General features: G+C 36.4%; 4 protein-coding genes across 11 annotated transcripts; 2 read left to right on the top strand and 2 right to left on the bottom strand.

The window, feature by feature from the left end:
* Positions 1 to 141: 141 nt before the first annotated feature.
* On the bottom strand, positions 142 to 5,395 carry LOC105451226 (probable serine incorporator). 5 transcript variants are annotated; one of them, XM_011691549.1, is made up of 11 exons: positions 5,193 to 5,395; positions 4,414 to 4,578; positions 4,004 to 4,188; positions 3,730 to 3,939; positions 3,560 to 3,644; positions 3,279 to 3,462; positions 3,012 to 3,197; positions 2,799 to 2,843; positions 2,110 to 2,260; positions 1,846 to 2,031; positions 142 to 1,757 (listed from the first exon to the last, which is right to left on the bottom strand). In XM_011691549.1, exons 1-10 carry the CDS (start codon positions 5,217 to 5,219, stop codon positions 1,893 to 1,895), a joined length of 1,377 nt encoding a protein of 458 aa, XP_011689851.1. In that variant the 5' UTR covers positions 5,220 to 5,395; the 3' UTR covers positions 142 to 1,757; positions 1,846 to 1,892. The 5 variants fall into 5 exon arrangements, with proteins under 5 accessions (XP_011689851.1, XP_011689852.1, XP_011689853.1 ...); XM_011691550.1 differs by having other exon boundaries at positions 142 to 1,534; XM_011691551.1 differs by having other exon boundaries at positions 142 to 956.
* LOC105451314 lies at positions 5,305 to 23,378 on the bottom strand. The gene is made up of 3 exons (XM_011691682.1): positions 23,176 to 23,378; positions 22,595 to 22,906; positions 5,305 to 5,638 (listed from the first exon to the last, which is right to left on the bottom strand). Exons 1-3 carry the CDS (start codon positions 23,376 to 23,378, stop codon positions 5,620 to 5,622), a joined length of 534 nt encoding a protein of 177 aa, XP_011689984.1. The 3' UTR covers positions 5,305 to 5,619.
* On the top strand, positions 5,571 to 16,365 carry LOC105451227 (extended synaptotagmin-2). 3 transcript variants are annotated; one of them, XM_011691554.1, is made up of 17 exons: positions 5,571 to 5,718; positions 8,700 to 9,097; positions 9,248 to 9,388; positions 9,499 to 9,575; positions 9,656 to 9,722; positions 9,803 to 9,948; positions 10,053 to 10,173; positions 10,258 to 10,428; positions 12,525 to 12,616; positions 13,366 to 13,414; positions 13,477 to 13,566; positions 13,647 to 13,733; positions 13,809 to 13,967; positions 14,045 to 14,197; positions 14,279 to 14,399; positions 14,525 to 14,810; positions 15,040 to 16,365. In XM_011691554.1, exons 2-17 carry the CDS (start codon positions 8,756 to 8,758, stop codon positions 15,365 to 15,367), a joined length of 2,430 nt encoding a protein of 809 aa, XP_011689856.1. In that variant the 5' UTR covers positions 5,571 to 5,718; positions 8,700 to 8,755; the 3' UTR covers positions 15,368 to 16,365. The 3 variants fall into 3 exon arrangements, with proteins under 3 accessions (XP_011689856.1, XP_011689857.1, XP_011689858.1); XM_011691555.1 differs by lacking the exon at positions 12,525 to 12,616 and adding an exon at positions 11,839 to 11,930; XM_011691556.1 differs by lacking the exon at positions 12,525 to 12,616 and adding an exon at positions 11,024 to 11,109 and having other exon boundaries at positions 5,572 to 5,718.
* On the top strand, positions 17,110 to 22,314 carry LOC105451228 (EF-hand domain-containing family member C2-like). 2 transcript variants are annotated; one of them, XM_011691557.1, is made up of 14 exons: positions 17,110 to 17,283; positions 17,494 to 17,655; positions 17,862 to 18,012; positions 18,183 to 18,406; positions 18,543 to 18,785; positions 19,159 to 19,385; positions 19,469 to 19,660; positions 19,734 to 19,876; positions 20,106 to 20,302; positions 20,465 to 20,607; positions 20,685 to 20,798; positions 21,217 to 21,396; positions 21,473 to 21,575; positions 22,053 to 22,314. In XM_011691557.1, the coding sequence occupies exons 1-14, from the start codon at positions 17,230 to 17,232 to the stop codon at positions 22,191 to 22,193; spliced, it is 2,274 nt and encodes a 757-aa protein (XP_011689859.1). In that variant the 5' UTR covers positions 17,110 to 17,229; the 3' UTR covers positions 22,194 to 22,314. The 2 variants fall into 2 exon arrangements, with proteins under 2 accessions (XP_011689859.1, XP_011689860.1); XM_011691558.1 differs by lacking the exon at positions 17,110 to 17,283 and having other exon boundaries at positions 17,577 to 17,667.
* Positions 23,379 to 23,382: the final 4 nt, after the last annotated feature.

Below are 23,382 nucleotides of genomic sequence, written 5' to 3'. Positions count from 1 at the left end.
ACACACGTGTCGTGATATGATTTCATGTACAAATGTTCTCTAATTAAGAATTAAAAAATCATTCAGGAAACCTAATAAAATTACTGTAATTATTGTTAATAATATTAAATACATTAAATACATTATTAAATACATTTCGTGTAATTTTGTCTTGTCCTTTACTTTTATATATTACATACATCGTTCAAGGAATACAGCTTACATATAATTTCTGTCGAATACAATTTTCAATCATCACGCGGAATATAGCATAATGAATAAGATAAATGTTCAGTCATTTATCACAATAATGTACATAAATACACATAGATACAGAAAAAAAACCTAAAATCTATTGTTCCGAACTTCACTGAAAACAAGTTTTAATTTTGTCACATGCATAATGCTTATTGTATAAATTGTTTCATTTTTTTTTTTACATAAAATGCATTATGAAATTAAAGTAAACGATATACGGAGCTGCCTTATAGTAGCTCATAGCAACTATGACAATTTAAATGTATTTACACAGCTATAGCCATAGAAGTGGAGTATCCTTTTATGTTATATATTAATATATTATACCTTTCTTTTATTGATTTTAGATGAATAGATGAAGGAAGAAAGTAATGTAATTTATGTTATATAAATGTTTACAAAAAGACAATTTTTCTGGTAGACTTAAACTCAGGTATACATATATAAACACTTCACAGAAAAATTATTCCAGACAATTCTTCGGTTAGATTTATAGTTACATAAACACTTCGCGGAAAAATTATTTCGAGGAATAATTTTTTACGTATCATAGAATTGCAAAAAATTATCACATATGACAACTGTCTAATCCTACATCCTTAATGGTACTCATTCACGCAAGATCAGTTCTCATTAACTTCTCTTACAGTCGTAGTTACGTACGTTTTGCAATAGGCGGATGATATTACAAGAAAGCTCTAAACTGAGGCTGTTTTCAGCTGAAAATAAAAGCATAAAATAACAACTGAAAGAAACGATATTTGAAAGAGTATGAAATAAGGGTATTAATAAATAAGATACAGATCTTGTAATCATCCTCTGAACAAAAGTAATTTCTAAATGTTACGACTTTCAATAAGCAGCACCATCTAATGTATTCAATTATGCCATTTTATATGAATAGGGTTCATATGTTTGATAGGAATATATATATGCAATTAATATATATTGTAATAACGCATATATATCTATATGCGTTAATTATCAATTATAAACTAGTTATAAATGCATCAGTGGTACAGCAATATTATTTGAGTACATGCAACGTGTTGCATAGTACGAAAATCGAATAGATGCTGAAGTAATTTTTCAAAATAATCATAAATTTCATATTAGAGATATAAATACGTAATTTTCCTATCATACTTTATATACCGTAATTTTACACATCTAATTATATATGTATGGCGTTAATAGAACTGATTCTTATAACATATAAAGCAATACGATAACGATACAATTGTTAATTCCTTGGAATAAAGCACATCATTAAGTTGATAGCTGTCTTGCACATAATCTAAAAATTAGTTAATAGAAGTTTAGTAACTAAAATTACATGCAGTTCATTCTGCACATATCTATGTTAAATACGTAGTTACTGGGAAAGCAAACGTTTGCATATAGAATGCCTACTTCTTAGAGATATATATTTTAATACGCGATATCTCATATTGTATATTATTTGGCTTAAATATAATTCTAATTAGCATTTGAATGTTAGATCATAAGCAGAGAAATGTCTGTAACATAAGATTTTTTAATTATATTAAAACACAGATATTTTTGTTTATCGCTTATTATAGTGCTGCAATATCGAGTAATAAATACCTGTTTTATAAACTCCTGGATTTCGGCTTACAATTAAATCCAGAAGTTTAAGAGAAATCTCTATTCGGGAAAACGACAGGCGCTACCAACGACCATACATAAAGACCCAAACACATCCACGAAGAGATAATCTTCACCCACATTGAAGCAGGGTTCGCATTCAATGTATCCAGGCTGGAGTTCGGTCTGTTAAAGTATCAGTATAATAATATTGATAGATATTGGAACAAATACAGTTTTAACATCATAACTTTGAATACGCACTTATACCAGTTTGTCAGTGTCATCATAACATACAAAGTGGCAAGGGCAAACATGAGATGGAAGAAACTCCAGTTGTACGCCACTTTGTCTTCCTCATTGTCCCAAACCTTGGCGTCGCTCCCACCCTCCGCATCGGGATTGCGTCCTTCTACTGCAGTATAATCTGGTTACATTTAGGAAAACGAAAAATAACAAAAGAAAAAGCTACTAAGCTGCAAATAAAAATACTGAGCAAGCACTGTTTTTATAAATGTGACAGCATGCCGTAAGATGCATGTGCGTATAGAGACGTCTTTTCATCACAGTTGTGCACTAAAATTAAAGGAAAATTTAGAAAGCAACTTGCAGCACCTGATACTTAATTGTAATGTTACAAAAATTATGTATTATACATATAATATTCATAACGTTCGTGAAAACAATAAAAAGGGAAATAAAGGTAAACACACACTAACTACCATAAACAAATTTAGTCATTTCATATTATAAAATTATATAAATATATATAGAAAATATATTTTCTATTATCTGTATGAAAACCATTCAAAAACTTCATCTGTGCAAGTATACAAATAAATGGGAATATAATCAATAATAAATAAATATATGGATAAATATTTAAAAAAACAGCAATACAAACAATTCATGACTAGAAAATGAATTCTACTTATAAAATAGTGTGTGCCTACCTTGATTGCCCATAAGAGCCTGCTCTCCCGTACTAACTTTCCTAACTAAAAAGATTGATATTTAATACAAAAAAAAGTAATAGATACCACTGTAGGTGCATTCATAAAGATATTTTTACGAATAAATTGAGATTTCTGAAGGAACAGCACGCTTTCACAGATGTACAATTACTAAAACACACACACATATACAAACGTCCAACTAATATTTACCAGCTCCGTTATCCTGAACTAATACATTTTCGGACATTGTAATCTTCGACGACTTGGACGCTGTGCGTAAGGAACTGTATAAAACGCAGCTAAACCATATTATGAGTCCAATAATGCTCTCCTTATCGAACGCGATACGATTTTGATTCGAGAGGCCAGGGATGAAACCAGGATTACACTCGTGATCTGCAAAGTTCAAGTAGTAACAATCGAGAGTAAAATATGGACTGCTGACTCTCAAGCAGCGTTCATCGTAAATCATCTAACCTGGGCTATTTGATATACCGCTCCATGTCAAGTACACCACGTATAACGTTACCACGGAGGACTGAAGAAGTCCGGAACGTGGCTGATGGTCCTGTACCTTCGGTAAAATTGACACGATACCGGTAATGACACACAAAATCAAATTAAACGAGATGAAAAACTTGTTCAGGGCACACGTACTTTGCTGCAAATAAAAAACGAGTAAATTATATCCTGTATCCTGAGGGGCGGATGTTCATTTTAAAGCTAGACAAAGGAGCATACAGAGTTAATAATCTTACATGTGTATAATATACGTAAAGTAGCACCACTCCAGTAATAGAGACGGCATAATTGAAGAAAGTTGCACCTAGCAGTGCAGCGTACCTAAAAGTATTTCATACAATTGATAATATCAACGCTTGTGTCGCATAAATGCATATTTATATATAGCTACAAAAATGCTCTTTACCATCCTTTTGACTCGGTGGTCTCGAAATTTCCTACCCAGGCATCGGCCCAGGAATGGGCGAAGTCAACGATCAGAATCAGCTGGATAATTATAAAGAGGAAACCTCCCATCATCCCAAAGTACATCCAAGTAGATCCGAATGATCTTTCCGGTATGAAGAAGGCGCCAACAATCCCGCCAATTATCAAGAGATACTTGATTGCCCAGAATCTGAGAATTTCAATTGTAAACGTCACAGTTTCTAGACCCTGTAATATGCGCCGATTTAATTTACCCATTTTGTATAGCTGCCCGCGGATCCCGTGAACTTTTCACCCTGATCATTATTATGGACATCAAGAAAAAGTACAAGGCGAGAATGAAGCATATTCTGTAGACTGCCAAGTAACCGACTGCGGAGTTGCAGTCAGCAATAAACTCGGACGGGACGTAATTGCTGCTGTTTGAACAGAACGGGACCTGTGAAAAATCGCAGCATTAGCGCGCTTCTTCTTTATTTCGAATTGCCTGCTTTCAGAAGACGCGATTGAGTGAGTGCTCGCTATTAGTATATGTTCTTCTATAGATATAGATTTATTACCTAAAAGATCCTAAAAGAACCTAAAAGGTCTACTTCAATAACAGGCAATAATTACCAAGCGTTCACTCAATTGTTGGTCTTCTGAACATAACCCCATTGTTTACCTTTTTGAGAGCACTCTGAAGACCAGGAGCCAGAGTGATGCAGGCAGCAATAGTTCCCAGCAACAGGAGCAGCGCATACATGATGCGAGTGCTCGTACTGTTCCTGCACGACGGACACTGAGAACAGCAGAAGCTGCAAGCTGTGCTTCCGCACAAGCACGCGAGCTACGTGACAAAATAGAGCGATATAGAGCCTAAATTCCAATTCGTAAATCAATAAAAAATGTACAATAATTTCACAAATAATTCAATCTTATATTTCGACAGTGTTGCAGTATTTCTATCAACAAGGAGACTTTTAAAAATAGCGCTGACACACTACGCTATCTTAATACGTACATTAAAATCAATACTAGACATATATGTGTATAATCAAATAACAAATATGACGATATAGTTTGGATATTTAATGACTTACTCATGTCTCTGAAAAATTTTCTGGTACATATCAAAAAATATGAAATTAAACTCGGTTTAACTACGTTAAAAAGGAAAAGAGAGAATTAAATCTAAGATGTCTTTGTCCGGGCAGAGGCAATGAAAACAAACATGACTGATGACTATTTCCGAGATCAACAATGGAATATAGCTGCAATCGCGGCGTAAACGTAATAAAATGCTGCAAATATCAAGAATTGCTACGAATAATCGGTGAATAATCTCAAGTGGAGAAACGGCGTTGCCGTTTTCGAGGAGTTGAGTGAGGAGGAAAGTGGAAGGGCGAGATCTGCGTCATTGGAAAGGATGAGTCAGATGGTTTATCAAGCGAGTCGACGTACCTGAGCCGTCGAGCATATGAGACCCATGGCGAGATTCTCCTGTTGTCCGAGCTATCTATGGGCGAACAGGACAAATTCCTCTCGCTGGAGACTGGAAGAGGGACTCTCGAGAACTGGAGAGAAGACCAAAATAGAACGAGAAACGCCACAGAGAGGCGCGACAACAATAGGCGCACTGACACACCGTCGCTCTGCGGGCAACTTCGCGCGATCAGCTGACCGCGACGTCACGGACGTCGGAGCTCGCCACCTCGTGGCGCACTTCGCGCGACATCGACGCCAACTGATTGGTCGAAACTCGAAACGCGGCGGCGCCCGGCGGCGCGACGGCGGCCCGGCAGTACCACAGCACGAGCAGTGCTGGCAGCACGGTTCCGTTCGCGGTTCGGCCACGGTGTCCTATACTCCTATCGGTGCGTGGTGTTGTTCACGAGCTGTCATCATCGCTAAAAAAAAATCAGAGAGAGAGAGAGAGGACACTGGACAGAAGTGGACGGAACACGCACACACGCCGAATGCTGCAAATGTAAGCGATCCATTGCCTCGAATTGCCGGAAAACAATGCTGACACCGCACGCTTGTTGTCTCATTATCGCGCGCATACCTAAACGCATTAATCCCCGCTGGCGATTGAATTTTTCCCGAAACGGAGCTTTACAGCGCTAAGACGCAGCTATTGACGTGTACTCATTACCGGGATGTCGGCCACCCGAGGTCCGCGAGAAGGGTTGAGGCCAACAAGCCGAAGGGCTGAGCTCGGCGACGCGAATGAGAATCCCTGTTTTATGATAATAATAATAAAATATATGCGGAACACCGTGTTTCAATTCTGCCTCATATATCCGACTTAATCCGGCGTGTGTATATTCGCATTTATCTGCATTAATTTGTGACTTTAATGCGACAAACAGAACGTTACGTTATTGTATTATGTTCCCAACCTTGGTAATGAATGCGGATAAGAACGGATGTAAATTTCCTATATCCCATGTATATACCGACATAATTATTTCACAAATCCGATGACCTTCGTGTAATGGCCTTTTCTTACGAGACCTCAATTTTCTCTGACGAAAGCCTCTTATCTGGCAACTTCCTTCAAGGAATTCTTTCTAATAAAAATTCTGCAATCAACTTCCTATAATGTCCGTATCAAACTAAAGATTAAGATTGAGATTGGAATTTGGCCAATCAGAGGAAAATTTTATTAAGCGAGATTAGTTTTCCTGCTAATAATATCCATTTCTACCAATTATGGATTAATTTTAATCCAGGTTTAACTTACTTTATATCTTTTTCTAATTTTAAGAATTAGAAAAAGATAAAAAGTAAATAAAACCGAAAAATGGACATAAATTAAATTCCAAACCAATCTCAATCCTAATCTTCTAGTTTGATATGGGCAAAACGCTTTACAATATTTTCTTATAGCTGTTCTTATAGCTATTTTCTTATAGATGATATCTATAGCTTACTGTAACATTTTATATTACAGCTTATTATGTTCTTATTTTTAATTACAATTTTTTTTATTGTTACACAGATTTGTGAAAAATGTTATGAATAGAATTAATTGATAGGAAATAATTCTCTCTCTCTCTCTCTCTCTCTTTAATAAAGTATTTGACATTTTCCCATTACAAAAGTTTACACAGTTTATTATCCGTGACAACGTAACAATTTATTATTAAATATCTTCGCTTTATTAAATAAACTTCTACTTCAAATTATATTTCTTTTAAAGTAGTGTTCTGAAAAGAAAACTAAATTTCTCACTCATTGTCAGTCTATCGCACTTAATATCAAGAAAATTAATTTCTATCGCCTTTTAATTCTCACATGGCTTGAATATTCAAATAAACATAGAACCGTACAGTAATCTGCATGTTTCGCCGCACAAGATCGAGCTATGTTTAGATTTCGACTAAACGGCTGTTCCGCGAAAAGCGAGAGAGCAGAACCACGCGGCCACAGCTCTACTTGTTCATGTATGGATAATTGATTTTTCTCGTAATATTCATAAGTGCGTGGGCTGCACTTTTGTCAACAACTACAAAGCCTCGTAAACGTTATCTTATCGCTATGAATCACCCTCCTCCGCGACTTTTTGCAATGGAAAACACGATCGGTATGACTCGGCCGCGCGCCGTGGAATGCCGTGGATCGGGCATTAATAGAACAAGCTAAAAAAAATCTCTCATGTCTGCTTTAATAATTCTTGTACACGCGTGTCTCAGCGTGGTAATTATATTTGTCACATATTGTTCTGAAGATGAGAGTCAGATTAGTTTTATGCAATGTCATATACGAAGTTCTCTGAATTCTTTCACCGTTTCAGGACTTAAACTACCTATCTTTTTACGACACGCGATAGAGAAACAATAAAAAAAATCCGAAGGAAAGCTAATAGAAATATTAATAATCTCGAAAAAAAAATATTTCCTAAAAATGTAGACACAATATTAAGTGTGATAATAACGATAATAAAACAAATTTTTCATTTTCTTAATTTGCAGCTTGATACTTTGCAGTTTGATGTTCTTGTTATATTTCTAATATTTTTATACATAGATACATAGAGATTTGTGAAAAGTATTATACAAAGAATTAGTTGACAAAAAAGTTATTTTCTTCAAATATCTTAGAAAAGTTATTTTTCAATTGAAGATTTTCCAAAAATTTCGCATGAAAAGTTTATCATTCGGACCAACTTAAGAATTTATTAAATGTTTTCTGTTTTATAGAGATCATATTTCTTTTAAAATAATGTTCGTAATAATGTAACGGATTTCAAAAGGCTTGATTTTTAAACGCTATGGCGCCATAAATTTTGTTTTCAATTATCGTCAATTATATCAATTATATATATATATATTATATAAAAAAATACGTGTCTATAAACGAAAGCAAGAAAAGTTTTAGCATGAAATGTATGAAACACGAAAATGCCTCGTATATTTATTTATATAGAGTATTCTTAGGTTCGTATTGCAATAGAAGTTATCGACGTACGCTTGCTTTGGTCGCGGTATGCATAATTTATCGCGCATGATATACCGCGTATCTTGCCTTTGGCAAGGTTATTGTGTTGGTCCAGCCTCGTGTATGCCATCACGAAATTTTATGTCCTCTCTGATCTTAAAGGTCACCGTGAATTACGTTGATATGATTTAATGCGCGCATAGGCACAATCTAACGGCTACGCAGTGGAGCAATTTCAAAGTAAAATCTATTTCAGCTCGGCACCAACGAGATCTTAACGTTTTAGTTGTGTTAAATGGATGTTTATTAGAGCAATGAATGCACGCAGCTGACTGTGTCATTCTATTAGTTCTAATAGCAAACAGTTAAATGTGTCTGAATTATTATCATTTAAAATATATTGTTATTTTTAGATATAGCGAGTAAAATTTTTCGAAAATTGCACATAGCTTTTGCGCGAGATTTTGCCTACGATAAAACACCGCAAATTATTTCACGATAAAAATATTTGCGTGCTTTTGGCAGGAAAATCAAGATCTGATCGATAATAGCCGAGAGAGATCTGACAATAGGAAGCAAAGATGGAAGGAGATTCGGAAAATAATGTCCCTAATAAAGATGCCAAGGCAATTTCTTGGCCGTACATGAACGTCAACTCGCTGACTATATCGTTTCTAACTAAACTGGCGGCAGTTGGTATCATCTGGGGATGGGGATACTTCAATTACAGCATAGCCTGGTTGATCGCGCCAATCGCACTTTCCGTATGGAAGGCAGAACGGAAAAGGGACAATGAATTGCGAACGATTACAGCACAGGCGAGTGTGCTGGCTAAGGAAAAGGAATTGATTGTCAGTCGAATGAACGAACTGCCCTCGTGGGTGTACTTCCCGGACTTCGATAGAGCCGAGTGGCTAAACAGAGTATGGACAGTCGTTCTTACGTCATATTATAAATTCGTATAATTACGTAATAAAATGTAGAATTAAACCGCATTAGTGAGATGAGCATCTCAATAAAAAATATACGATGATAATAACGATCATAAATCTTATCATATCTTATACTTTCAGATCTTATATAAGGTATGGCCAAGTATGAATCAGTTCGTCCGTCAGCTGTGTAAGCAAACCATAGAACCGTCGATTGTGGAGAAACTGACTGAATATAAGATTAAAGGCTTTCAATTTGATCGTCTAGTTCTGGGTCGCATTGTGAGTTTATTTCAATTCTCTTAACATTCATGCGGCGTTTCTTTTTTTTATGTTTCAATTTTGTAATTATTGTATATTTTCTAAAATCTACATAAAATGATCTTTTACAGCCACCAAAAATATATGGGATCAAAGTATATGATAAAAATACCTCAAGAAACGAGATCATCTTAGATGCAGACATTATGTGTGTATTCTAGTCTTTTTTTTTTGCAAAATATATGTTGTCTATGAAAATCATCTACTTCAATCAATATTTTTTTGCAGGTATGCTGGTGACTGTGATATTACCTTTTTCGTTGGGAACATCAAAGGTGGTATTAAGGACTTTCAAGTAAGTATATTAAAGCCCAGTACACGACTGTGGAAAATATTTTCTAACAGTTTTCAATAAAAATATAAAAAAAATTTCAGATACATGGTTTAGTGCGCATTGTTATGAAACCCATGCTGCCCATGATGCCGTTAATCGGAGGTGTACAGATATTCTACTTGAATGTTCCTACTATTAACTTCAATTTAGTAGGAGTGGCTGATGTATTAGATCTACCTGGATTCAAGTACGATTTTGTTTTTTCTTTCACTCTGAAACTGACATGACAAGCAATTAGTATTATTGCTAATTGCGTAGAACATTTAAATAAAAACGCGACGCTTCTTTCAGTGAAATTTTAAGGAAGACAATCGTTGAACAGATAGCAGCCATTGCTGTATTGCCGAACAAAATAATTATACCCTTAAGCGAAGAAGTACCCATGGAATCCCTAAAAATACCTGAACCTGAGGTAAACTCTGCAGAAATGTCTCATAATATACATATTATTCTTACTCCTTTTTATAATTAATGTTTTAATTTTGTTATATTATAGGGCGTGTTAAGAATTCATGTTGTAGAAGCGAAGCATCTGATGAAAAAAGATATTGGAATGTTAGGTAAGGGCAAGTCCGACCCGTATGCCGTCATAAATGTCGGTGCCCAGGAATTCAGAACGAAAACAATCGATAATACCGTTAATCCAAAGTGGGACTTCTGGTGTGAGGTACGTACGATATTTCTCATAAATGCAAACGAAATCTTAACGAACGTTTAATGCATGGGCTTTACTGTAACCTCTCGACATATATTTTTCAAAACAAAAAAGATACAACACAAGGTCTTCTATATATGGTGGTAAGAAAAATATTTATTAGCAATTTACAAAGTCAACTTTTGTACGAAATTCCTACAGACAGTCTCATGTTACTCCATTCAGTTAACGAAATAAGATGCAAATAAGATACAAATAAGATGTACCACTTTCTTGCATTTTAACTTTCTCATAAAAGTATAGATAAGTATACTTTATATAGTATTTATATAAAAAATTTAAATACATTGCTGATCTAGCGTTCTAAATAACCGGCTCTCTATGCTTTCTCACATAATTCACATATACATATAGATTCTAATAAACCGCAGACACCCCGTTTCTTTTCCTGTGATTACATTTCCTATTTCATTCTTAGTGGTTAATGTTGCCTTTTTCCGGACTGCAATTAGAACATACATTTTAATCTTTCTATGTTAATATAATTTAATTCTACAAGTTGGTATGTATGTGTGTATGTGATGTGCAATATATTACATGGGATTAGTGTGCCGTGACTTCAGCCATCGCGCAGCAACTGACCATACTGCTGTGGGACTCTGATGACACGAAGGGCGATGAAAGTCTTGGAAGGTATAGTTATATATAACATGTACTTTTTCCTTATTTCATTATCCATTTCAGATTTCATGTCATTACACAGGGACGAATTCCAAAATCTATAACGAATTTAATAAATGATGAATTCCGGATGAATTAGGTGCATTTTTATTCTAATAGGAGAAATAATTTATATATATATATATAAATTATCTCTCCTGTTGATCAATGTTTATTGTACAATTTTTATTCTAATGCACATAATTCATCCGGAATTCATCATTTATTAAATTCATTTAATTTGTTTCACCGATCTACGGGAAAAGCTTCTACGGAAAAACTTTTGTGGAAAAGCTTCTATCGCATGATAATGTCGTAACGCTAATGTGTGATAATTGTTTATATTGTTGATCTAAGTATTGTTTGAGTGATGTCTGGGTGCATGATAAAGGTTTTCATTTTATCTTATTAATTTTCTTTACTCACTACTTTACTTACTATTGGGAAAGTAAAATCGTCATGTTGCAAAATGAATGTTGAGCTCATTGTTCAAATTAAATTCCTCTACATATCACGTTTATGAGATTCATAATATATACATTTGGCATACATTTACATAATAGTGCAGCAATGTAAAGACACGCGGAAAGGGTAGTAATAGATGCAACGAATGATATACAGTTGCCAAGAAAACCCCGTCACTTTTACTTTTACATGTGTCACTTTTATATTTTTGTTATACAATATGATATTGGCACACAGGCTCTGATCAGTTCATGCAATATGCAAGAAGCTGTGGTATCTCTTTGGGATTGGGATGTCCCAGGGGTACAATATGATGATTTCCTTGGCAGGTAGTAATAATATTATGATTTGTGAATGAAGCAGTGTTTACGTATGCACTACTAACAAAAATGTGATAGACTCACAATTTGGGTGTTGTATATTTTAAGCATGTGACTTAGCCACGTAATATTTGTCTTTGTGGCATAGTGTGTATTTTCTACATATAAATAGTAAAATAAATAATCTCTTTTATTTATTATTATTTTAGATTTATTTCTGTATTTCTGATTAAAGCTGCAAATTTTATAGCTTGTTAGACGCGCGTGTTGCACGAACATTTTCTATTTTTATATATCTATAAATTCTTTGAAGTTATTTTAAAATTAAATATATGCTTCACAATTGTAAGACTTTTAACTTTCTTTCTACATTTATAGAAAAATCTACATTTCCTAACTTTTAATATATCTATTAATAGTCTGTGTAAATTTTCATTAATCTGTTGTTAACTGAAACAGTTTGCTGTTGTTTAATATTTTTTCGTAACTAAAAAAAAATATCGTACGATTAAGTTCGGTCTTCTTTTGTCAGTTAATTAATCAGAGTAATTAGGTGACTTTGTTTAATAAGAAAGGCAACTAAAATAGACTGTATGGTGACAGTTTATAGTGGAAGAGGGCTTGGGAGCTTACAACACGATGGTTACCCAGCTCTTTGACAAAGACAACGCTGCTCAAGATGATCCACTTGGCAGGTATTCCTGAATGTAGCAAATATCGCCGATCTCTCAGATCAGATTGATAATGCATTTGAAGAGACTTGTACAGAATGTAAATTATATATGCGGATACTCTGCCATTGACTTATTAGATTATGCTTGAAAGACTGCATTTTTCTTATTATATGAGTTATCTCTTGAAATACCGCAGCGCATTTAAAAGTATTTCGAACGTAAGCATCAATCATATAGATATCTGTGATGTGCATGCCGTTTACTCGAAATACACGATACAAAAATATGGTATGTAAAAAAATATTATGATTTGTCGTGCCAATCTCAATTCGGAATTGAGAATAAATTCCGAATTCACGTCACCACATTACTCTCGTTATGTACTAACAATAAGCAAATATCGAGAAATCTATTTTATTTATACGCAATGAAGTAATGCTATGGAATGTTGCATGCCCAGTATATAATGCAATAATGTTTTCCGTATCATTATTCGATGACAAAATCATAGGTACAGTAGAAATAATACGCCGCATGAGAGCTTCCTAAATGAAAACTGTATCACAGATTTTGCATTCGAATCACGGAAACGTTTCGTGTAATAGATTCAATAATCCTCAATACTGCGCATCATCATCACTGCAAAAGAAAAGCACACGTCTAAACTTTGCCGAGATAATTATTTATTCTTGAAAATTAAAGGAACATCTGGTTTATGTGTAATTTAAAATTTTTTGAAAAGATCCGTTTTCTATTTTACATTGCGACAGGGCCACTATCGAAGTCAATCAAGTGAAGAAAAAGGGCACGATCGATACGGTGAGCATGGAATTTATATTATGTGCTTTTCTTTCTTATTGCTAATCGATCTTATTTTGCAGTGGGTCTCGTTGGAGCAAGCGAAGCACGGCATGGTTCATTTGCGATTAATGTGGCTACAATTTTCGAAAGATCCTGCCGATTTGAGAGCTGTAAGTGAGAAAAGTGAAAAAAGAAATATATACGCTTGTGTATCCAACTACATTATTTTAATTAATGAGCTCTTGTGCAGGCTTTAGTGGAAACTCAAGAACTCAGAGTCACGTCGATGAGTACAGCTCTTCTCACGCTCTACGTCGATTCTGCTAAAAATTTACCGGTACGTCGTGCGTCGTGATACGTAAAGAAGAAACGCGAGACTTGTCTAATAAAATTTCTAACATTACACGCGTAGTGCATGCGAGGAAATAAACAACCCGACGTTTACTTGGAAGCGAGCGTCGGTGGAAAGAAGGAGAGAACAGCCACTGTACCACGTTCCTGCGACCCCGTGTGGGAACGAGGATTCACCTTTTTAGTTAGCAATCCCGAAACTGGAATTCTACATATAAAGGTTTTCCGCGAATTCTTACATATAATATATCAGAGACGTAAGATTTATCGTTGTTCAACAAATTATATTATTTTTAGATTATAGACGAGAAAACTGTCATGACAGTTGGGGAAATGAGTTACAATCTTTCTCTACTTTTGGAAAAGCATAATCTCGAGGTGACGCAGCAGCCGTACGATTTGCAGAAAGCCACAGCGGACAGCAAGCTCGTGCTGACAATGTCGTTAAATGTAACACGAAATTTTACATGCGTACAATTTAACGACCGAAATTAGAGTGCTAGCGAATAAAACAAAAATCTGTTTTTACAGATCTTGAAACATGAACAGCCTGAGCCTTGCGAGGAAGACGAGGACGACCACGACATCAATGAATTGAATAAACGAATCGAACGTCAGGAGTCCACCATTAGTAACATGCTATCTTCCAGTGGTAAGTGGAGTCGTCTTAATATTGCTGAAAATTTCCGTTTTTTCCGAGTAAAGTATTTTGGAAGCTACTTTCTTAAAATTATTGGCAACAGGCTGTCATATATAATGCCGTGCGTTTTCCTACAGTACCGTCGAGCCCGCTTAAAAAGCAGCCTTCGAAAGAATCGGTCAACAGTCAACCTCGCACTGGATCCGCCGCGGCACTTTTGCCCGAGGAACCAGCGGCGGTACAAGAGGAAGAGTTAATACTGAGCACCAGCGCTCCGTCCTCTTTCACCGGGAGCCCGCAGCTTATCCACAGAAATCCGAGTATCACGTCTTCCTCGGGCGACGCGAAGTTAGGAAGAATACAATTGACTATACGTTACAGTATGCAAAGGCAGAAGCTTACCGTTTTCGTGCACAAAGTCGCGTAAGTTAATCTCGATTGATCAAGCCAGGGGGGTCGATCGTGTATCTTGAAACGAAATGAAAATTGAGCAAATTCACTTTATTGGCAAATGAAATTAAAAATATTCTAGTGAATTTACTCACTTTGGTAATTTTTATCTTATTCCAATATACACAATCAACCCCCTGGATCTCGTATTCGTTACAATTAGCCTGATATCTCCCGCTATATACATTATGTTTTATTGCAGTAATCTACCGCTTCCCCAAAACGATCCGCACAATATACCGGACCCGTACGTAAAGCTATACATCCTGCCGGACAAGCATAAGGAAACGAAGCGCAAAACCGCTGTGATCAAGGACAACTGCAATCCAACGTTCGACGAGCAATTTGAGTATATAGTTTCGCAGGGTGAGCTAAACACGCGCGTGTTAGAGGTGTCGGTATGCACGCAGAAGGGCTGGCTGTCCACCGGTAGCAACGTGATGGGACAGATTCACTTGAAATTGGGCGAGATCAACACCTCGAAGACGGTCACCAGCTGGTACGATTTACAACCGGAAATCAAAGACTAGAAGAAGAGGAAACGTAAGTGGGGATTCGAGCGTTTGTGCGTCTGCCTGACGAAACAACCGCTTAAATTCCCACTTGACAACTTTTACAAACGATGAAAGTCTCAAATGTTACAATTATCCTCTCTATATTCCGTTGATCGGTATTGTTAAATTGACGATTTGTTGATGTAAGTTACTACGCGATGCTATGCGAGACGCGAGACGTCCTGTGAGAAACGACAAAAGATATTATTTACAGAGATTATTTGTACTTAAAGCCGTCTATTGGCATGAAATGATCTGATATATAATGTTGCCGCGACTGACAAAGCAGAGGCGGAAATTGGGGCTTAGTAGCTTTTAGTAACTTAAAATTTATAATATATAAATTTATCAAAATATTTAAATGCGATACACGCGCGCGAAAAGATCGGATTTTAATAAAGGCTTTATAACGTGTTATTGTACTTATTGTTATCTTGTTTTGGAAAATGTGCGATAGATACACACGCGAAAAGATCGGATTTTAAGAAAGGCTTCATAACGTGTTATTGTACTTATTGTTAGTCTGTTTTGGAAAATGTGCCTAAAAAAACAGTTAAACGCTGGACGTTTAATTGAAAAATCCATTTGGCATGCAATGCGTGTTACGTCAGTGAATCTCAATTATGAGCGAGTATATGACTTGGGAATACAAGAAAAAAATGTGATTAAACGCACACGCGTAAGGGACATTGAAATTTCTCTCGCCCCAATGCCGCACGTCTGGCATATATTTTGTACTTTGTGCTTGCGTGATGATTAAGTTGCGGCACAAAGTGCACAACTGTGCACAGACTATGATCTGAATAAAATATTATAATATATGACATAAATATATATATACATATAATTTATATATGCTTATGAAAACTAGTTACGTAAGTTAATATTTTTGCGATATATTGTGTTCCATATTATTCCTTTACATTTTGTGCCACCGTTTTGTTACTAATAAAGTTAAATAATGCATTTACCAATTGCACAAGCAATTAAATGAATAACTTAATATTTAAATACTAATAACTTGAACAATTTGTATTTTATATAAGACATACATTGGTACACGTTATACATTGATATAGTTTTAATATGGCACTTTCTTGGAAATCAAATTATTGTATACGCTTTATATTTGTATCGAAAATTTTGCTACATTATACATGCATATATATATTATATATACACATAAATATATCTATATATCTATATTCTGTGACGCACGACTTCGTCAATAGTGTCACGAATTGTTGAGAACAATAAATATTATGTGCATTGTGAACGTTCGTGTAACAATTTATTCCGATTCGCATTATAGTTAATTTTTTAAACAATGCTTCTCTACCTCTCTAAGCTATTACCGTAAAATTTATCACAAATTATTGAATTCCCGTTATATAAATTAATTTGTTGCAACTGAAATCTCTACATCGATAATTAGGTGGATAATTAGATAAGAAGCCACTTCTACTCTTCTGCAAAAATCGTTGTGCGTTTTCTTCCCGCAAATTTATCGCAAATTATTAAATTCTCGTTATATGTATAAATTAATTTGTTGCAACTGAAATCTCTACATCGGTAATTAGGTGGATAATTAGATAAGAAGCCACTTCTACTCTTCTGCAAAAATCGTTATGCGTTTTCTCCCCGCACCGTATAGATCCAACGATCACCAAGGAAACTCAACGATACAACGTGAACATGGTATTCCTTCCTTTATCAGTGACATTCTCACAGTACAGAAGTTTTTTCTATTAAGCGCATATCCCGTTCCCCGCGCCATTTATAATGAATTTATAACTCGAGCGATAATTTAACTGTCAATTGATAGAATTTTTATCAGTATGCAACGGGCACCGACGTTACCCTTCCTCCCAGGATTTTGCATCGACAAAAACGTGAGTGATATTTGTATATTCATAACGTAGTTACGACGCACGGTATCGGCAAGATTTCTCACGTCGTTACTATAATACTAATCATTCGTGAAAAAAAGTACGTAATAAAATATATGTCACGTCAACGTAAAATATATAGGCGCAATATGTGAAATATTAGTGCGCACGAAGAGAAAGTTTTACTTATTATATCGTAAATATGTCTGGCAGCTCGGTAGAACAAGATTTCACAAAAGCCAACACTTCGACATACACGATGGAGTTTATTATTTGTCCGAGAAAGCGGATACGAAAATAAACGGCCTTTACTCGTCCATCTATCCCCGGGGGGAGGAGCCAGAAGTTCCGTCGTGGCTTGCATACGATGGCCAAGTATGATTGACAGTAAATCGAGCCTCATTAAAATGAAATTTTATATAATATCCTTTAAAGGAGTCCCTTTAACATGATTCTTTTTATAATAATTATAATAGAACGTTGTATATGGATGAATAAAATTAAGAAGGGGAGATTCCTCTTTTTCTCAAACGCTGTAAAGTGACTCTAATTAACGTTACTTTAATTGCATTTTTTTTTAGAGACTCATGTTCAAAGCGTTTTTCCAAGAGACCGTGCAAGAGAGGTGGAAAACGGCCTTCCACATACGCGTGGTGAAAATTAGCTTTTTCCTAGAGGATGGAACAATGAAGATCGTAGAGCCGTCCGTGGACAATAGTGGTCTTGAGCAAGGTTCAACGGTGCATTTCCTTTTCGTAATTCATTTACCAGCAGAGCAATATCAAATTATTTTTGCATATTATTATACTTTTATCTTCGAGGAAAAATCAAAGTCGAAATAAGCGTTTCTAATTATTAACTAGTAACGTAAAATGCAATTACATTTAATTTTCGTTACGAAGGTGTTTTAGTCAGACGCCAGAGGATACCGATTCCCGATCCAGTGAAGTACAGATATTACGACATACTCGACTTAAATGTCGGCAGGGAACCCGAGATATACGGGCGAGTGTATAAAATCGTGGATTGCGACAGATTCACGAGGCAATTCCTTAACCGCATGGGAATACCAGTGCCCGATCCGATTGACATTCCGAAGGATCCGCATCATGAAATTCGAAAGGACGTAAGTACAGAGTAATAACGCAAATAAAATGTAATCAGATAGATCAAATTCGAAGTCAGTCTAATAGCGTTTTCGTCGCGTTGTACTGCTAGTGTGCTCCTTAAAATTCGATTATACAAAATTTATAACGTCGTAGGAAGCATTTCCAAAAAAGCCTAATCGCATAGTGGATTCTCTCGGGAGCTTTTTAAAGTACGACAGAAAGGTGCTCCGATTTTACGGATACTGGGACGATACCGAGAGCCCCCACGGTATCGTCCACGATCTCGAATTGCATTATTATCTCTCTGACAATACGATGGAGATCAAGGAGAATATACCGCCGAACGCTGGTCGAGATTCCGGTCCAATGCTCGTTAAGAGGATGAAGATACCAAAGGTGATACTTAAACAAGTGTGATTTTCACAGATTTCGACGACGATCGTCTATTGCTACGTTAAATTTTAATATTACATTGAATAAAGCTTAATTAATTTTCCAGTCGCTTATAAAAATGAAAAAAATTAACAATTTTCGTTTTCCAATGTTAAGATATATTTAGAAAAAATATTTTATAAATAAATAATTTTTTTTCGAATTTCTTGAATACATATCGTGGATATACCTGAGTTTCGTTTCGCCAGTTCGAAAATAGATATCGTATCGTCCATGAGGTATACTCTTATAACGAATTGCCTTGAATTATCGTAAAATTACTTGTAATATACTGTTCCAATCATTATTAAATTTTCACTCAAAATTGATTTTTCAGTTTTACAGCGGCTTGCAACCAATCGGCGCGGACGATCGTTTCACGGTTCTGAACGTACTGGGCGAGAGTGTAAGGCAAGGTTACTACATGGTGGATTCTCTGGACACCGGCAAGATTTCCACCGATTACTACAGAGACAATGAGTTGGGCATCGGCGCGGAGATTAACGCTTTCGGGAGAAGAATTGTCATCACGGACATGGATGCTTTCACTAAGGAATACTATCGGTAAGATAACGCGGGATTTTATATTCTTGCCTATAGAGCTAGATTCGATATATACGTATTTTCTGAATTCTAATAATCTTTAGAACGAAGTACGGCTTGAGTGATTTCGCGCCTCTGACGAGGCCTCGAAAAGGCGACGAAGTGTATCAGACGATCGAGAGGTACATACCGCCCTACAATGGTTTCGGATCTTACGAGGACTCCCTCGGAAACTGTTTTACAGTGATGCCGAAACCGCCCAAGGCGGACTTCGTCAAGTTCCTGTATCACGACAGGTGAGTCGCGAACAATGCGCTCCGAAATTAACTTTTTATTTGATTCTATATCGTTTTCTTATCGCCGTTTCAGGCAGGGCTTTAATAGCCACGTCTTGAGATTCCGGGCGAAAATGATATCGAAATTACCAGAATACGAAGAGAGGCTATTCATTATAAGAGTATACCTCATGGACGATACGATATCTGTTTTCGAACTGGCGAAACGAAACTCAGGTATATCCACGATATATATTCAAGAAATTTGAAAAAATTATATTTATATAAAATATTTATTCTAAATATATCTTAATATTAGACGATAATTGTTAATTTTTTCATTTTTATAAGTGACTAGAAAAATTATTAGGCTTTTATGATAAAATAAATATTGCATAATATATTGGAATAAAATAATCAAAAAAAAATTAGAATAACACTGGAATAACATCGCAAATTAAATCAGGCTTTCAGAAATCCCTATTCCAAAAACGGATGCCGATAATGTTGCCCGGTCAGGATATTTTTACAAGCAAGAAACCGGAATACTACAAATCACACGATTTTTACATAGGAGCACGCTTGAGCCTGTACGACTTTCATTTTGAAATTACGTCCGCGGATGTTTATGCCCTGCGTTACATGGAATTACACTGCGACAAGGTGCGCGTTGAAAACGTTCCTACGTTTCCGTCCGACAAACAAATTATAGCCAATTCGCAAAAAGTTCACGTGTAGTATGAATGTTGCAATGAAATTACGATTCTCGAAGCCTGACTTGTTTACGCGCGCGTTTACTAAGGAAGGAATAAACTTTCTTCGCAGTTTCCCAAAGCGAACAAGAAATTGATAATGGAGAAACTTCGAGAGAGTTTACAGCCAGTTTACAAAGAGTTCGTTCAACTGTACGCCCCGGCTAAAGGCGCGGCGGAGGGCGGCATTCGAATCTTGGAATACGAAAGGCTCAAGTGCGTGTAAAGTAATTTATAATCCTTCCGCGTCATCTTCGTTATTTAACTACGATCGAAATTTACATCGTTCGCAGGGAGGCATTACGCCGCTATATGGGGGACAGGATAACGGAACACGAAATGATCACGATTGCCCGATATTATTCGTCTTGCGAGAAGATAGAACACCGATCGAGAGAGTATGTGAGGTACGCGAATCTCTTGTGTCCATTTCTACTAACGTAGATTAACTTTAATCTCTTAAGTTTAATTTTCCTTTTGTCCTTTTCTATTTCTAATAACAAATAGGAAAGGATAAAAAAGTAAATTAAGCAAAGATTAATCGAAATAGACTTTAATAATATTAATTTTAAATCAAAGAAATTTTATAGAAGACATAAGTCTTAGGACTTGTTATTTCTCTCTGAATTGTGAGATAGTAAAAAATATGAAAGATTTTGTATCAGAAATCCTTATAATTAAATTGTTAATTTTCATGGATAATCCTTACAGCTTTTTCATTGTTAGGCCATTACAGATTTCTACGTTATAGATAATTAAAAGTTAAGGAAAAAAGCGATTAAGAGAAAGTGTTCGTAATTAATAGAACCGATACTTTACTTTTAGATGTTTGTTTCACACGGAACTAAATCGATTTCTGTGGAACGATCTCGATCGCTTGGAGGAGGATCTACGTCACTGGGACGAAGACAAAACGGGATTCCTACCGCGAGAATCCGTGTACACGATCCTGCGCGGTTGCAGGATTCCCGTCGACGTGGAATTGTTGAATTCCATGCTGGATCAGTAAGTCAAATAAAATTTTACGACTTAACTAACCGAAGGCCTCATATTGATTGTAATGCGTCATGATTCCCGCAAGCTTGCGCAAGGCCGAAGACGGTAGAATCGACTACGAGGACCTGCTGCGTTTCATGAACGTGAAAATCGATCCTATGCCGCCCACCGAACCCGTAAACGTGAAAGTACGTTGATTCATCGTTGTATTTTTACCTAAAAACAGAAATGTTGTATTAACAGAATTAGTCTAATTGAAAATAATTTTATTAAATGAATAACGATATTAATGGCACACATAACATTTTATTAAAGTAAGAACATGATGTACTTATTCGTTTCATTAATATTGAATTAATTTATTATTTTTAATTAGATTAATACTCTGATAATACATCATTTTTTTCATGTATTCTTTTATTATATTTTATTATTTTTAATTACATTTTATTATATTTCTATTCATATTTATATTTATATTTCTCTTTTAAATTTTTCTACGAGATTCTCTGATATTTAGGGGAAAGGTAGATTTCCAGGCATTTGTGCTATATACGTATATAATTCACTTTTTGATAAAAAAAAAAGCTTAGATAAGGAAGAGAAATTTAAATAAAAAAGGAGGCAAATCTTTTAAGACATATATAACTGTTTGTTGTTTACAGATGGAGCTTTGGTGGGCATCCGAGAGAGAGCCGGACTGCGGGGGGATAAATTGGTGCGAATTCATCAAAGATCTAGACATAAGGGCGGAAGAGAACGCGGCGGAGAATAACGGCAGCACGGAACTCGCGTTAGCAGACTGAACGTGCTCGCGATCGGGATTGTCGCACAAAAACATTTTCCAATTATACGATAACGATAATAATATAACTTGTATAACAAATCGCTTTTCTAACGAATATATATGACGCATTTCTATATGTATATGTATACTTCATATTTCAATTTTGCTCTCAATATTAAAGAATCATAATGGTCGTCCGCGTTATAGCTGAATATATGTCGAAAACATCCCCGCGTCCACGCGAGGCGTGACAAAATTCATAAAACAAATTTCGCTCATCGGGCCGGCGCGGCGGGGTGCCGCGAGATCGCAAAATGGCGATCGTCGCCATTGCGGCGTCTCCGAAATTATTTCTCGCAAACGTTGCGAGAAACAATACAACTGCGCACTGTGCAAATAAGAGGCTATGATCGCACGTACCTGGTCATGATGAGGACGCCGGTTGCGGTGCGGCTGCCCGACGAGAGGACGGCGGCGCCGGTCAAAAGGCTGCTGTGGGACGCGGCGCGAAGACGCTCGAGAAGATCCACACAGGACGACGGCGACGGCGGATCGTCAACGTGGTCGGCGACGTTTACGTCGAGCGACGCGCAGCTCGCGAAGAGGAACCACCTTCCGACGACGCGCGTCAGGCGGGAGCCGCCTCGCGGTCGCGACGATCGCAAAAACTGCGTGCGTGGAGCAAATTCGAACCCGCGCTCACGACGCTCCGACGCGTTTCTCGGTAACTGACTGGCGATTTCAAAATTTCGACGGCGGCGCGTCTGTCCGCTCGAGTGCAGATATTCGCGCGAACGGCTGCACTTTTTCGCGCGCGCGTCTTTCGGGAGAGAGAGAAAAAAAAAAGGAAAATTTGGAAAATTCAAAAACGGAACGAGCCGTTGCTTCGATAAAGGTAACGTCGAATATCTCGGATGAGTGCCAATACTGCCAATTGTCGAAAAATAGTGGATCACCGTCGAATTTTATACGCGGTTAATTGCCGCATTTACGACATCTACAGGCCGGTACAGGCGATCGATCGAGACTCTTGGGACGTTCGATGACGTCCAATAGGACGTCGCTTCCTGAAAATCCCTAGATTTTTCTGTTGGATTTTTATATTGGACAAAGGCGCGCTTCTCGGGTGCGTTCGGATTTCTCCGATGAGTTTCCGATCTATGGTTTTCTGGACTACAGTCGCGGTTGCTGTTTTCACCGCCATTTCG

This window comes from Wasmannia auropunctata, unplaced genomic scaffold (genome assembly GCF_000956235.1).
Source record: "Wasmannia auropunctata unplaced genomic scaffold, wasmannia.A_1.0 LD336053.1, whole genome shotgun sequence".
Taxonomy (NCBI): Eukaryota; Metazoa; Arthropoda; class Insecta; order Hymenoptera; family Formicidae; genus Wasmannia; species Wasmannia auropunctata.
Note: the sequence above shows the minus strand (reverse complement) of the source record. Positions and strands in the feature narration are given on the sequence as shown.

Coding starts and splice junctions, on each gene's coding strand:
- LOC105451226 (XM_011691549.1), bottom strand. CDS start 5,219: ATGGGTCTCATATGCTCGACGGCTCAG. Junction 3,940..4,003: donor CGGGCAGCTATACAAAATGG/GTAAATTAAATC, acceptor TGAAATTCTCAG/ATTCTGGGCAATCAAGTATC. Junction 3,463..3,559: donor TTTACGTATATTATACACAT/GTAAGATTATTA, acceptor TTTTATTTGCAG/CAAAGTACGTGTGCCCTGAA.
- LOC105451228 (XM_011691557.1), top strand. CDS start 17,230: ATGCAACGGGCACCGACGTTACCCTTCCTCCCAGGATTTTGCATCGAC. Junction 17,284..17,493: donor GATTTTGCATCGACAAAAAC/GTGAGTGATATT, acceptor TATGTCTGGCAG/CTCGGTAGAACAAGATTTCA. Junction 19,661..19,733: donor AAGTTCCTGTATCACGACAG/GTGAGTCGCGAA, acceptor TCGCCGTTTCAG/GCAGGGCTTTAATAGCCACG.
- LOC105451227 (XM_011691554.1), top strand. CDS start 8,756: ATGGAAGGAGATTCGGAAAATAATGTCCCTAATAAAGATGCCAAGGCA. Junction 9,576..9,655: donor ATCTTAGATGCAGACATTAT/GTGTGTATTCTA, acceptor ATTTTTTTGCAG/GTATGCTGGTGACTGTGATA. Junction 10,429..12,524: donor AGTGGGACTTCTGGTGTGAG/GTACGTACGATA, acceptor GTATGGTGACAG/TTTATAGTGGAAGAGGGCTT.
- LOC105451314 (XM_011691682.1), bottom strand. CDS start 23,378: ATGGCGGTGAAAACAGCAACCGCGACTGTAGTCCAGAAAACCATAGAT. Junction 22,907..23,175: donor TCGATCGCCTGTACCGGCCT/GTAGATGTCGTA, acceptor TGAAATCGCCAG/TCAGTTACCGAGAAACGCGT.